Source organism: Xiphophorus maculatus, chromosome 1 (genome assembly GCF_002775205.1).
Source record: "Xiphophorus maculatus strain JP 163 A chromosome 1, X_maculatus-5.0-male, whole genome shotgun sequence".
In the NCBI taxonomy this organism is placed as follows: Eukaryota; Metazoa; Chordata; class Actinopteri; order Cyprinodontiformes; family Poeciliidae; genus Xiphophorus; species Xiphophorus maculatus.
In genome coordinates, this window is record NC_036443.1 from 10,003,705 (window position 1) to 10,018,577 (window position 14,873).

Genomic DNA, 14,873 nt, shown 5'->3' on the forward strand with positions numbered 1-14,873 from the left:
CTGTGAAAAATGACCTGGTAGACTGGGTCACAGTTTTCGGCCCAATATTTGATCAATTTTTTTTTTTTAACTTTTTTCCTAACAGGAGAAACCCAACACTTAGGTTAAAAGAAAAACACTCTGCAGCATAAAATCCTCAATGCACAGTGAGCGTATGCAAAAATACAACAATCCAGCACAGTTACTGGTTTGAACTTTAACACTTGCTCCCTCATAACTGTGTTATAATAAACTTTATACATGGACTTGTCTTATGAAGCAGATTTAATAGGTCAGACATGAGTGAGTAGGTCATGCATGTTCCTCATATCGATCGCTGCAAACAGATGAATTAAAGCACCGTTGCCCCTCCTTCAAAGTACTTTGTAAAGGGGTGAGGGGGAAGTGGTAGGAGTGACCGAATCAATTATGTATAGCCTCGTAATTACAGCAAAGAATTAAAAGATGTGATGTCAGCGATCTTCTATCTCCACCGTCACTGAAAAAAACAAACAAAAAAAACTGATTGCCTTTCAGCTCCACAGATCCCATATATTTTGCTCTCCATAATTCGATCCTGGACTAAGTGATGAAATGTGTGTTCATCCCGTGTGTGCGCAATGTGTTTTATTTGCGGGCCCACCTATAATTCACGGAGCGTGCGTGTGTATCTGTGTAAGCAGAGAGGTTTAAGTGAAACAATGCTTTTAGTAAAAATGGTGAACATCAACAACACATCTGCTGGCTCAGCTGCAGTTGAGCTGCGTCAGCGATTTGTCTTCTCTAACGTTCTGATCGCAAGAGTGAAACTCCAGAAAATCGATAAGGAAGGGTTTCATTTATCTGGATTTTCAACCAAAATCTATTCCGCCACTACTTGTTTTTTGACATGTAATGTGGTCTTAAATGAGGTTGTTTCACAAAGTCAAAATCACAGTGAGGAATGGTTCAACTATAAAGGTTTATTTTAAAATTTTATATTTGGATTTGATAGCTTAAAGCAAAAATCGACTTACCACAAATAACTGAGTATGATCGTAGACACTTTCTGAGAAATGCTTTAGTTAGTCAAAAAAAGGCACTCAGTTCCATAATGAAACATACAGTAATCACAAAAATATTCACACCCCTCAAACCTTTTCACATTTGGTCACAACTAAAAGCTTTAATGTATTTTAGAGGGATGTAAGTCTAAACAAATCTAAAAAGAGTGGGATTCTTAAGTCCCTTAATTAGTAATAATCATTTACCTGTGTGTGTAATTTAAAGGGCCGGTTTTATGTATTTTCCAGGCACGTAGCGCCATTTTATAGCACAATCATGTTACCGTCAGTTGTTGTATGCTGCTATGGTTATGACACCAACTTTGATCTTTTGTTTTTAATCTGCATTCAAATACTCTGCAGCATGTGGCAGAACACAGCACATCACCTTGAATACACCATCCAGACATTGAAGCATGGCGGTGGCAGCATCATGTTGTGGAGATGCTTTTGTGTTACACCGAAGGCGGTCAAAGTTGATGTGAAGATGGACTGAACTAAACACAGAATAGCATAAGTAGAAAATATTTTAATACTTTGCAAAGCACTGAGATAAAATAAAACAAAACATGTGTTCTTCTTCTTTTGCTCTCCTTAGGCAAAACGGGCCAGTTTATTCGGTTAATAATCTACGTCAGTGTAACCTTCCTGACCCTGCAGTGCTTCATGCAGATCCCTTTCAGCTACTTCCCTCCACATGGTAAAAAAACAACTTGTTACTTGTCTTAGTACATTTTTAAAACGCCACATATGCTGGAGATGATACTAAAACACAAGAACAACAAAAATAGGCAAACACATGGATCCCATGCTGTTATTACTGACCTTTAGATGAAACAGTTTTCCTAAGTTCTGCTCTTTCCACCATTTCCTTTGTTTTTAACAGTTGCTGGGATCTGGGAAGATGTCCTTTACCACTTAGGAATTGTGAGGTATGAAATACTTGACACTTGTAATTTCAAAGCGGTTGTGTCTTTTATTTTATATCGTTTACTCTCGTGAACTTCATGTTTTTCTATGTTACATTAAAGGTGAAGCAGCAGAACATGAATATTAAGTAGAGCAGCAAATCTGACAACAAAATGACAAACTACTACAGATTCTCTAACTTCTTTTCCTCACATTTTTGTCTGCAGCTGTGTTGCGCCTGTTGCATGTGATCTATTTTTGAATGTGGAAATATTGACGTTTAAACTTTTATGAATTTTATTTGTAGATAATTTTGTTCTTTGGTTACGCTAGCTGTAGGACTTGCAGTCGTCCATTTTCCTTTATGTCTTGCCCAATGACACAACAATTGAAACAAACTGAATGGGGATTTGAACCAGCAACCCACCGGTTATAAGATGAACTCCTACCAACATTGCCACCTTCACCCTTATGATATGATGTTTGGATTGGGGAGTTGCGAATAAAAATGAGAAGAATGGCATAATGGACTGATGAAGCCAGAATGCCTCTGCTTTTGCTATTTTAAAACAAACAAGTAAAACAAAACAAAACACACAAAATAATTAGATTAATTAATTGCCAGGTGTAGTTAAAATGCCTCAGCTGTTCATCAGAGTCTTGAGGTTACACGTGAAACTCTGTAATTGTTTGCGATGATTTTCTGAGGCCGAAATAAACCCACATACGTTCAAGCTTCTCTATGTGCTGCATCACTGGACTTTATGTGAAAATTGTCATTCTAGCAAATAGAGGATACAAAAGGTCATAAAGGTCACAGATACCGAAACAAAAAAATTTAACTGGTCATTACGGTTTTTTATGGTACTTGTATTTCCAAGGAGTGCTTATTGCGTACAATACACTTAATGCTTACATCAGCTTGTCTTGCTGCACTACAGCTTTTATTTTATGTTGACCTTTATTTAATCTGGATATAAGGCTCTGGAGATTTAGAGTGTCCCAGTGAAAACAGACAGCAGCTCAATACAGCAATAGTCACAACACACACACACACACACACACACACACACCCACCCACACACACACACACACACACACACACACACACACACACACACACACACTATACCCAGGACACGTAAGCAAGAGCAGCATAGTTGATCAACAGAAAGGCATAAAATCAGAAGCTTTGCAAATGACAAGTCATTCCTCGCTCGTCTGTTAGTGCTGTTTACACACCAGAGGAAAAAACAGAGGGTGCTTCTTCACCACACTAGTTAAGCGAGTCATAAGATTTTATTTTTGTATGAACCTGGATGGATGTATTTTCAGAATGGCCGCTTCCTCCAAAGTCTGAGACTTTACCATAAATCCAAACTCTCATTTTATTTTCGAAAACCTCGCAGTCTTGCCCATACACTTACAGTCCGTTGCGGTGAGATAGCTTCAATAGCCAGCTGTGTGTTTGCTGTGATTTATTTATTTCTTTTTTCAGATTCAGTTCGGTTGACACAGCAAACATCGTGCGACTCTTGGCTCCAGATATCGGCCTCTGCCTCTCTATCCTGTTCCTTCTGAGGCTGTGTCGAAAACTGCTGCGCCCCGGGCCCCAAGTCAACCTCCATGAAAATGGGATCCCTTCTTTACCCTCAGAGGTGTCAGCAGATCTACTTTCTTAATGACGCAATTGTATCAAAGTACCATGCAGTAATATTAGACTTTTTTTTTTTTTGGTCTTACAGGATGTGGAAACCTCTGACACAGAATCAGAGGGCGAATATGAGACAGAGGCCTCATCATTTGACAGCTCTGAGGAGACCACTCTGCCGGTTCAGTCCAGCCCGCCGCAGTTTGTTCAGAAGCTGATCATGTTTGCAGCAGGATTGAGGTTGCTGCTGTCAGCGATCATGAACACGGCGGGGAAAGTGGTGGTCACTCTGCTGCTGGGGCTGGCAGGTACATTACAGAGAAGACTTTAGGTTGTCTGAACGTGATGGATGGATGGATGGATAGATAGATTTCCAAATCTAATAGATTATAAGACCCTTTAAAGAATTAAATATCATTATTTTCAGTGTTTTTTAAGGATTTTTTTGGCTCTAGTGGTCTTTACTTGGTACCGGGTTGTGAGAGAGGGAGGCAGCAGTCAACGGCCCCGGACACAAACCCGTGACCTGTTCCCAAATTTCTAGTTTTTCACACATGGGCGTTTTGTCTAATTCCCCTCTTTTCTGTTTGCTTCCCCACTCTGTGTCCATGTGTCTGCAGGCATCGTACTGCCTTCCCTCACCTCAGGAGTGTACTTTGGGGTGTTTTTAGGACTGGTATGGTGGTGGATATTCAGTCGCTCCATTAGCATGCTGCTTTTCAGCTCCCTGTGTGTGATGATGGCCATCTTCAGCGGAGGACACCTGCTGGCTCTGTACCTCTACCAGCTTCCCCTGTCCCAGCAGTTTATCCCACCAGATGATGTTTACGCGAGGTAAACGTGATTAAAAAAGAATACACAAATGTGAGGTTGAGGATAAAATCAGGGGGAAATGTTTCTTTTTTGTATGTCAAGGTGCATTTGTCATTCAACCTTGTCTTTAGTAACTGAGCATAGGGGGAAAAAAACCCCACTTAAGAAAGATAAAATAATTACTTTGATTGATTTCATACACTGAAAAAAAGAAAACAGGTGACCCAACTTTTAAAACAATTAGTTCATTTGTTACAAGTACTCAACTGAAGTTTATCCAAACAAATATATTGAGTTTATTAAGTTGTCGTGTTAAACAAGCATAACTAATGTAAGTCTGACAAATGTATTTCAATTACATGTAACAAACTGTTTTAAGTTGGAACTCCGTTCTCTCAGAGGGTACTTACTCTCACCAGGTCAGAAAATAAAAATATCAATCAGATACAACGTTTTCTCTTGTGCCAATGTTATTAAACAATGTCTTATTGCTTTTACTGGAGTTTAACTTGTCATCAGCAGGCATTAAGAACTAAAAATAGCCTTCTCAACATTTATTGGCACCCCTGGTAAATAAGTTTAAAAATATGCAAAATAAATTCACATTTTACCGCAGCAGGAATAATCGCACACAAAAATATTTAGGAAGATCTGAGCTTTAATTTGCAGAGATCAAGAAATGACTGCTTTCTACAAACAAAGAGAGCTTTGGGGTGAAAGGGAAACAGGCCCACAGCATCACACATCCTTTTAATCTTTTTGCATATTTTTCTGCATTGAGACTTAACCCCCCCCCTCTCCCTTTCATAACAACATGGTGTAAAATCTGTAGCTGTTTTACTTCATTTTAATATTGGATTTAAAAAAAAAAGAAGAAGTGTCTTTATCCACGATTTAGAATTTAAACAGAGGATGAACCTTTTAACTCTGTTTGTTTGGATTAATCCACACTTCTTTCGAATTGCTTTAAGTCCTCCTCTGTCATAAATATTCACCTTGTCTAATTCCCCCCCCCCATATTTTGTTAATTCAACTGAACAAGTCACAAGATTTCCCCTCATTCTTTAACTTGGTTTCCTTCATCCTGTCGTTCTTCCGTCTCCATCCAGGTTGTTCGGTATGACTGGAGTTATCCGAACCAACAGTTCAACGCCCCACAGTCTTGGTCTGCATCCACACGTCTGCTGGCCTGACTTCGTCAACCCCTTCGTTCTTCTGCTGCTCTACTACACGCTGGTGGCTCTGCTGCACAAATGGGTCCAAATCACAGCGGAGGACTGTGACGATGTGAGGGATAGCTGTGGTTAAGTTCCAGGTTTATGCATGCATGCATGCGTTGCTGCTTTCCAAGCCTCTTTCCTCTGTCGTTCAATTTCCTGTTTGCTCGTTATCAATATTACATATTGAGTATTGTTTTTTTAACCACTGCTGGATCATAAACAATATTTACATCATATCAGTAGTTTATTAGCTTTTAATAGCTTCTTTCCATGTCAGGATACTGCTGACGTTGACAAATCTGACAACCCATTAGAAAGCCCTGAAGTCCCTCCGAGCTTTTCCAGAGTCATCTACATCGCAGGAGATAGGCAAGAGGTGACATGTAAACATCATTATTTGCCTTTTAAGTAACACTGTGTTGTAAAATAAAAAAAGTCAGCATTTCAGCCTGTAATGGTAGTTGTTCTTTATGGAAATGTATGACAAGCAGAATCATGCTCATACAGCGAATGTCACTCCAATAACTCACAAATGTCTCTTTTAGCTCTTGAGCAGCACAGATGAAGAAACCTATCTGCCTGACGAGGTAAACAGTTCTGTTATGTGTTTACTATATAGGCTTTATTGCCAAAGTATGTGGAGGTTTGCCTTCATACACACGATACATACTAGTATTTTATTCTTTACTCTTATACAGTATTAGCTCACTTATTCCAACTAAAAAGGCATCTTCAATCCTGTTGTTAAGGTATTCCACAAGGATTTGTGAGGTCAGACACTGATGCTGGATAACACAGCCTGCCTCGAAGGCTCAGGTCTCATTCAGTCCCAAGGTGTTAATCGGGTTGACGTCAGGGCAGTTCAGTCTCATGTTCATTTCATCCAGGAGCATGAAATTGCCCAAATTGTCTTTGAATCCTGCAGCATTAAGAGTTTCTTTCACTAGAGCTAAGAGGTCAAGCCCTGATAAACAACCGCACAATGTCAGGCTCCCACCATTAACCTGAATGCTTAACACAATGCAGTCAGGCAAGTATCATTCTCCTGACAGCCACAAAATCCATACTCCTGTATCGGACTGCCTGACAGAGGAACATGATTTATCACCCCAAAGAACTAGTTTCCATTTGTTTAATATTACAGCAGAACGCTTTAGACCAGTGGATTTGATACTTTGCGTTACACATTGTGATGTAATGTTTAGATGCAGCTGCTTTTAAATGAAGACCCATTTCAGGAAGCTTTGCTGCAGAAAGTGGTGGCGTTTGTTTTTATAGAGCAAACAGTATCCTCTGTGATTTCAGAGCCCAACACACTGTTCTTCCCAAGTACGTTTAAGCCATTTTTAAATACCAATAACACTGACTGTGTAACTTTCAGTGGCAAGAAAATGTTCATAAATAGAAACATTGTAGAGGTGGCATCCTGTTGCTGTCCCAATGGAAGAGACTGGTTCACCTGAACTCTTGTCAATTGGAGACATTTCAATATGTTTAAAAGTAAGCTGTACTGATCAATAATTTGATTACACTGCACAGTTGTTTAAAACTGTGTTTTTTATTAATCTCATAGGAGAATCTCCTTTTGTTCTTTCAGTCGATGGTTTTGATGACTAGAGGTTCCTGGCAGAACGTCCACAGCAACAATCTTGGGTGTCTGGTGGAGGAAGCCGGATACGTAAACTGTTACTCTCCGTCTCTTCACAAAGAAAACGACTCTCCTCTACCGGGTAATCACAGCTCAAGAAATACACTGCCTCAGGAAGAAGGGACGCGTTCAGGACGGTGCAAAGAAACATTTTCTGATAAACTTTTTGCTATTTTTTTAATTCTCTTAACTCTAGCCTACTTTTCATTCAGTCATGGAAAGACCTCCAACCTCGAGAGATGAAACAAGATGCGCAAACATAACACCTGAAAAGCCATTAAATTCGAATTTTTAAGTTTTATTGTTTTTCCTCTTTCTCTTTCACATTAGAGGCAGAAAATGACGAAGGAATGGCGGACAAGAGTGAGGAAGTCTCCAGGAGTCTGACGGAGACCTCGCCTGCCCCTTCGGGCCCCAGTGGCCTCGTTGTCTTCGGGCGTCTGCTGCAGAAACACAGCTACGTTAGCGCCCTCGTCATCATGATGGTAAAGTAGAGTCAACATGTGACACTTTACGCATCTATGGCTGTGATACACAACTACTGTTTCTCAGCAGTAGTGGAAACGTATCTGCAGCCATAGTAAGACAACCTGTGGTAATTACAGAGCTGTAATTGTTTTAGTGGCCCCACAGTGGGACTCACACAGATCAGTGGAAATGGAACTGGAAAGCCACTGGGAGAAATTGTGAATTAATTGCGTGAGCGCTTTGCATTAGACCACTCAGTCCGTAATGAGTAAGCAAACTACTCCACTACCAGAGCTGCAGAGAATGGCATTAGAGAAAATAAATGCAAACAAACTTATATTTCTGTAAGGACTAATAATTAATCACTCTTGTTCTCTTCATCTTTGCATTTCATTGCTCTTAACTAACCATAATGTAGCAAAGAAACACTACAAAGGTCTGAGCAAATAAGGTTTGGTTCAAAATCAATGAAGGGCAGAAAAAACAACTTTTAAAGAGTAAAATAAAAAAATCACATTTTGTCCTGTTGATGGATTGCTATGGCTTAACTAATAAGCTAGGCTACATGATTTGGGTCATTTAATCATGTTTAATTTCCACGTTAAGAAATTATTGTTTTTCACAAAATCCCGCGTTCACCAATATTTTCTACCTGTAAGACATTCAAATGAAAACAATATGACAGACAATGTTTTATAATCCTTTTCCAGTTGATCAGAGTGTCTAGAGACATTCAGGTAGTTATCTATGATTTCCAGTTTTTTTATGGTTTAAATATCACTGTGTTTTAGACACTCTTCAATTTTAATCAGGCAGATGTGTGTTGATCTTCATAAGTTAGGAAATGACTATAAGAAAATAGCTGCTTTCCAGAACTTGATCATAAGTTATGGTGTGTTTAATTTGTGTCTGGAGTCTGAGCATGTTCTCAATGTAAATAAGAGAACCAGTGGGATTTGCTAATTGTCTCAGATATAATCAATAATATCTTATTATTGATTATATAATAAGGTAGAATTTCTCTCTCTTTTTAATGTGTTCAAACGCTAAAAGAACATGCTCACAATTAGAAGTTGCATAGTAACCTGAGGTAAACCTGAGGGGGAAAAAAAACTGATGTAAAACTGTCAAACAACCTGATTCCTTTACATCTAGGTGTGGAGTATAACTTACAACAACTGGCTGACCTTCGCCCTGCTGGTGTGGTCCTGCTTCATCTGGATGATGCGAGACCGCCGGCGGTACGCCATGATGTCCGCCCCTTTCCTTGCCGCCTACAGCACTGTCCTGGTGGTGCTGGGCTTCCTGAGCGGGCTGCGTTTGAGCCGAGCCGAGCTGTATCCAGGGCTGCCCCCAGCAGTGATAGTGGACTTTGACCTGAGCAGCTACCATCCTGCACCTTGTGTCCACCTGGGAGCCAAGGTGAGTCATGACTCATGAGATCCATCAGTCTAAAATGGAAAAACTATGACAAACATGTATATTTATTTTGTTGAAGTTTTGCAGAAAAGACGAGACTTCCTTCAGTATTAGATGAACTTACTCTACGTTGCAGAACAATCCAAGACTTTTGCTAATATATTTTTGTAGTAAAGATGAAATACAAAAACAAAAATGTGATAAAAATGTGTCTGAAGTTTTGGCAACATCCTAATGTGAAGTTGGACATTTAAGCTCCCTTAATCCAGCATAATCAAACTTTTAATCGAACATTGTTCTAAATACTCTTGTAAAATTAAAAGTATTAACAGGTCGGTTCTGACCTCTCAGCTTTTCTGCCGCGGATGTCTGAAAAATATCTGAACCCAGTCAATAAATCCTAGAGTTTCTGCTCATGATTCGCTGCCTTCTTCTTCTTCTGCAGGTCTTCTACACCTTCAGCTTCTGGGTGATGTTTCGCCAGCAGCTGAAAGAAAGAAAAGAGGAACAGAAAATGAAGAAGGAATCTCTTGAAGACATTACAGTCGTCCCACGTAAATGAGCTTAAATTGCTCCTCTCAGTGTCTTTTTTGGACAGAAATGAGACATATAAAAAAAATTCATCCTCACATCATTCTGTTTAGTTTGTTGTAGTTCTCGCAAATATTCATCCTTTTTCTTTCACTTCTTTTTGATTTCCTTCGTCGCAGCGGAGGAAAGCCAGCCGTCACCACTGGTAGGGATGCTGATCTCAGGGGTCAAAGGGCTTCTCGTCAAATACTGGATCCTGTTCTGCTGCTCCATGTTCTTCATAGTAAGCTTCTCTGGAAAGGTGGGTAATTAGGTCATTATTATATAATAATTAATTTATATAATTAATTTGATGAAAGATGCAAAGGATTTTTTGATCCTATATTTTTTTCCTGGCAACGAAGTGTCTAAATAATTCTCTGAAGTAAAACGTAGATATGCCGTATTTTTTCAATGCTGTGCTCTATAATCTATAAACAAATTAATAGATGTTGCAGAGTAGCAGATGAATGCCCTATCTATCTATCTATCTATCTATCTATCTATCTATCTATCTATCTATCTATCTATCTATCTATCTGTCTGTCTGTCTGTCTGTCTGTCTGTCTGTCTGTCTGTGTATATATATATATATATATATACAGTATATGTGTGTGTGTCCAGTTAAACTTATTTGATTATTTTTCACTTGATCAGGTAGTTGTGTACAAAATCCTCTACATCGTCCTCTTCCTCCTGTGTGTGGTTCTATACCAGGTTAGTATATTTTATTATTTGGTGAATCATTATCATTATTATTTAATTCAGTATATTAATGTCATTGTTTAATTTAGCAGCCTGTTCTAATTTATAAGACACTGTACTGTAAAAATACATAGAAATAATCCTGAACAGTATCCTATTGTTGGCCTGAAGTGCTTTGCATTTAAATATAGTGTTGTTGAAGTGGTTGAATTAAAAGTATTTGTCTAATGATTACACATATTGATTTATAATGTGGCAGTGTAAATGAATAGAGATTGAAACTGAAGTATTTGTTGTTTATTTTGCAAACCTATGCAACAGTAGTTTGGTGGCACCCCTAAACGGACAAATAATCCTTGCTTTGTAGTCATGGTTCAAACCAAATGTTTAACCTTAAGCGCTTTCAAGGGTTTCATCAGACTTTAAACCTGTTCAGAAGGAACTTCCATGTGTGTTAACATGTTAACCAGCAGGTTAAGTGGATGTATTGGAGGGATATGTTGTGAAACATCACATCCTGTCACATCTTTGGAGTTTTTCTACCTGTCAGATTAAATTAATCGGTACAGAATGACCCTGCGTCCTGAAGTGAAGGGATCTTCATCAGTGGAGACAAAACATTTGCATTGTGTTGCATTAAATTACATATTTTGATATAGTCATTCCTGTGCTGTTTGAGTAGGACTTGCATAAATGTAAATGCTGCAGCACTGGTTCACTTGCTGCATTTATTGTGTGTGGGCAGCTGTGGCAGTCTTACTGCTGCAGATCAAATTATAGTTAGCACAGTGTGATCTCCTGTCAGGTTTATGTTCAGGTCAGGACATTTCCGAAAGCTAGTGTGGAGATGCCAGCTTGAGCAGGTTCTTTGGGAACACTGGGCCAAAGTGCCTGTTGGCAGATCCAAATGTCTTATTGTAAAGTAGAGCAATCAATTGTTGGCAGTGGTTTCTGCGAAATTTGCTGTCTCAAATTTTACCTGATGGGTTGCATCCTTTTTCTTTTTTCTTTTGTCAATGTCATTTTTATTTGTTTATCTATATAAAATATTCAGCTAAATAAAATATCTATATAAAATATTCAGCTGAATCAGTAATTAAATGCCAAATCTGCCGTCTGCTTGATATGGAATAAACAGTAAAGAACTTCATTAAACTATGTCTGCGTATAAATGATGTACAGCATTTTCTTTTGTTGTTGTTTTATGACTACCTAATTTTTCTATTGTGTTTAAAAGGAAGTGTGGGAAAACCTGCTCATTGTACAGCATCTGAGTTAAATAGACTACTACATCTGGACAGACTAATTGAATCTACACAAAATGGATTAGATAAAAGATGGACATTCTGCATTAAGGGAATGTGAACCTATAGCGGCCAATAAAGACATAAAGTCATGGTGCTTTTAGTTTTAAACTTAAACAGACATTTGAACTAGCATCAGTGAATCATCTAGCTTTGATTCTGCTTGAACCCCTGAAGAAACGCACACACACACACACACACACACACACACACCAACGCACACACAGAGCCACCGCACCAATCTTCTCTGCTGTTTTTCAGCTAAAAGTATCGATTATGACTGTCAAGCTCGTACGCAACCATTTATTTTTTTTTGCCATAGTTTTACTGGTTTTCCTCCCCCCTATTATGTTTCTGCTGACCTTTTAGAGAGACAGCGGGCACTTACTGGAAGGCCTTAATGGCTGTGGAGATTACATGAGACAATGTTATTTCTCTATTTGAACAACATCAGCAACAACCTGGTGTTTTACATACTCACACAGAGGGGGAGGCACCGGCAGAACAATCCGTTATGATGTTCTCATGTGTTTCCTCACAGGAAGCCCGTGAGCTCTGCACTTATATTCACTTACGGTGCTTTCTGTCATGTGGTGTGGTGCGGGTTGGTGAGGCAGACGCTGTAGACCCAGGTGGGATGAAAATGATGATTTTAATGGTGAAAATAAGTCCAGTAACAAGAAGCAGGCACAAGGAAACACTGACGAAACATAGACGAGGACCCGACGAGGAACAAAGAACACAGGTGGAGTTAAATACACGGGAGGGTAATCACAGAGACGAGACACACCTGGGAACAATCAAGGGGAGGACAGGACAACGAAGAGACTAAAGGACACAGAAAACTCTAAATAAACACAGAAAAACACAGATCCTGACAGTACCCCCCCCTCAAGGGCGGCTACCAGACGCCCACAAAACAAAAACACAACAAGGGTGGGCGGAGGGGCGCTGGACGGGGGGCCAGAGTCCAGAAAAACAAAAAAACAACCCACCATCGTGGGCGGAAACACAGGGAGGGCCAAGAGTCCAAAAACAACAAAAAACTACCCACAGGGTGGGCGGAGGCAAAGGAGGCGGGAACCACAGAGGCGGTCCGGCGGCCGTCCGCGGCGCTGGAGGCGGGAACCACGGAGGCGGTCCGGCGGTCGACCGCGGCGGCGGGAACCACGGAGGCGGTCCGGCGGCCGTCCGCGGCGCTGGAGGCGGGAACCACGGAGGCGGTCCGGCGGCCGTCCGCGGCGCTGGAGGCGGGAACCACAGAGGCGGTCCGGCGGCCGTCCGCGGCGCTGGAGGCGGGAACCACGGAGGCGGTCCGGCGGTCGACCGCGGCGCTGGAGGCGGGAACCACAGAGGCGGTCCGGCGGCCGACCGCGACGCTGGAGGCGGGAACCACGGAGGCGGTCCGGCGGCCGTCCGTGGCGCTGGAGGCGGGAACCATGGAGGCGGGAACCACGGAGGCGGTCCGGCGGCCGTCCGCGGCGCTGGAGGCGGGAACCACGGAGGCGGGAACCACGGAGGCGGTCCGGCGGCCGTCCGCGGCGCTGGAGGCGGGAACCACGGAGGCGGTCCGGCAGCCGTCGGCGGCGCTGGAGGCGGGAATGATGAGTCCCTGGGGCCGCCCACAGACGGCGACGACGAGCCCCCCGAGGCAGGCTCTCTGGTGGAGCACAGAGAGTCGGGGTCTCGGTCAGAGCACAGGGGGTCTCAATCGGAACACATGGGGTCTGGGTCTCAGGTGGAACACTGGGGGTCAGGGTCTCGGGTGGAACACTGGGGGTCAGGGTCTCGGGTGGAACACTGGGGGTCAGGGTCTCGGGTGGAACGCAGAAGGTCAGGGTCTCGGGTGGAACGCAGAAGGTCAGGGTCTCGGGTGGAACGCAGAAGGTCAGGGTCTCGGGTGGAACGCAGAAGGTCAGGGTCTCGGGTGGAACGCTGGAGGTCAGGGTCTCGGGTGGAACGCTGGAGGTCAGGGTCTCGGGTGGAACGCTGGAGGTCAGGGTCTCGGGAGGAACGCTGGAGGTCAGGGTCTCAGGAGGAACGCTGGAGGTCAGGGTCTCAGGAGGAACACTGGAGGTCAGGGTCTCAGGAGGAACGCTGGAGGTCAGGGTCGGAACGCAGGGAGTCTCGGAAGGAACGCTGGGGGTCTGGGTCTCGGAAGGAACACTGGGAGTCTCGGAAGGAACACTGGGAGTCTCGGAAGGTGCGCCGGCTGGAACGCCGGCTGATTCGGCCTCGGGTGCGCCGGCTGGAACGCCGGCTGATTCGGCCTCGGGTGCGCCGGCTGGAACGCCGGCTGATTCGGCCTCGGGTGCGCCGGCTGGAACGCCGGCTGATTCGGCCTCGGGTGCGCCGGCTGGAGGTGAGCCGGAGCGGAGCCTCGGGGCCGGCTGCGGGGGCGAGCCGGAGCGGAGCCTGGGAACCGGCCGCGGGGGCGAGCCGCAGCGAAGCCTGGGAACCGGCCGCGGGGGCGAGCCGCAGCGAAGCCTTGGAACCGGCCGCGGGGGCGAGCCGCAGCGAAGCCTTGGAACCGGCCGCGGGGGCGAGCCGCAGCGAAGCCTTGGAACCGGCCGCGGGGGCGAGCCGCAGCGAAGCCTTGGAACCGGCCGCGGGGGCGAGCCGCAGCGAAACCTTGGAACCGGCCGCGGGGGCGAGCCGCAGCGAAGCCTTGGAAACGGCTGCGGGGGCGAGCCGCAGCGAAGCCTTGGAAACGGCTGCGGAGGTGACAGCTCCGGAAGGCGACGAGGGGCCGGGTCCACCGGCGGCTCACGTCGCTGTCTCCGGGCTGACCGTGGAGGTGGCGGCTCCGGAAAGCGACGAGGGGCCGGGTCTGCCGGCAGCTCACGTCGCTGTCTCCGAACGGGCAGCGGAGGTGACAGCTCCGGAAGGCGACGAGGGGCCGGGTCCACCGGCGGCTCACGTCGCTGTCTCCGGGCAGACAGCGGGGGAGGTGTCTCCGGAAAGCGACGAGGGGCCGGCTCCACCGGCGGCTCAGGTCGCTGGCTTCCCGGACGAAGGAATCTACGGGGGCCATATCCTGGGGGTGCCAACACCAGTCTTGTCCCCCGGAATAGCTCCCGCTGCAGGTCGGCGAGGGCTTCAGCTAGCTCCCTCTCCTCCCTGCCAGATCTCCGCCTCCCTCCG

General features: G+C 44.1%; 1 protein-coding gene across 1 annotated transcript in view; it reads left to right on the top strand.

Annotated features, from left to right (window-relative positions):
* The window catches only part of LOC102232869 (piezo-type mechanosensitive ion channel component 2-like), a 41,953-nt gene that overhangs the window by 2,724 nt on the left and 24,356 nt on the right, over positions 1-14,873 (top strand). The window contains exons 3-16 of the mRNA XM_014469174.2: positions 1,621-1,722; positions 1,909-1,954; positions 3,430-3,589; positions 3,677-3,890; positions 4,203-4,416; positions 5,505-5,682; positions 5,893-5,991; positions 6,161-6,202; positions 7,213-7,345; positions 7,594-7,748; positions 8,887-9,153; positions 9,596-9,704; positions 9,861-9,982; positions 10,378-10,437. Of these exons, the coding sequence (XP_014324660.1) occupies positions 1,621-1,722; positions 1,909-1,954; positions 3,430-3,589; positions 3,677-3,890; positions 4,203-4,416; positions 5,505-5,682; positions 5,893-5,991; positions 6,161-6,202; positions 7,213-7,345; positions 7,594-7,748; positions 8,887-9,153; positions 9,596-9,704; positions 9,861-9,982; positions 10,378-10,437 (1,901 nt within the window). The remainder of the gene's footprint in view (positions 1-1,620; positions 1,723-1,908; positions 1,955-3,429; positions 3,590-3,676; positions 3,891-4,202; positions 4,417-5,504; positions 5,683-5,892; positions 5,992-6,160; positions 6,203-7,212; positions 7,346-7,593; positions 7,749-8,886; positions 9,154-9,595; positions 9,705-9,860; positions 9,983-10,377; positions 10,438-14,873) is intronic.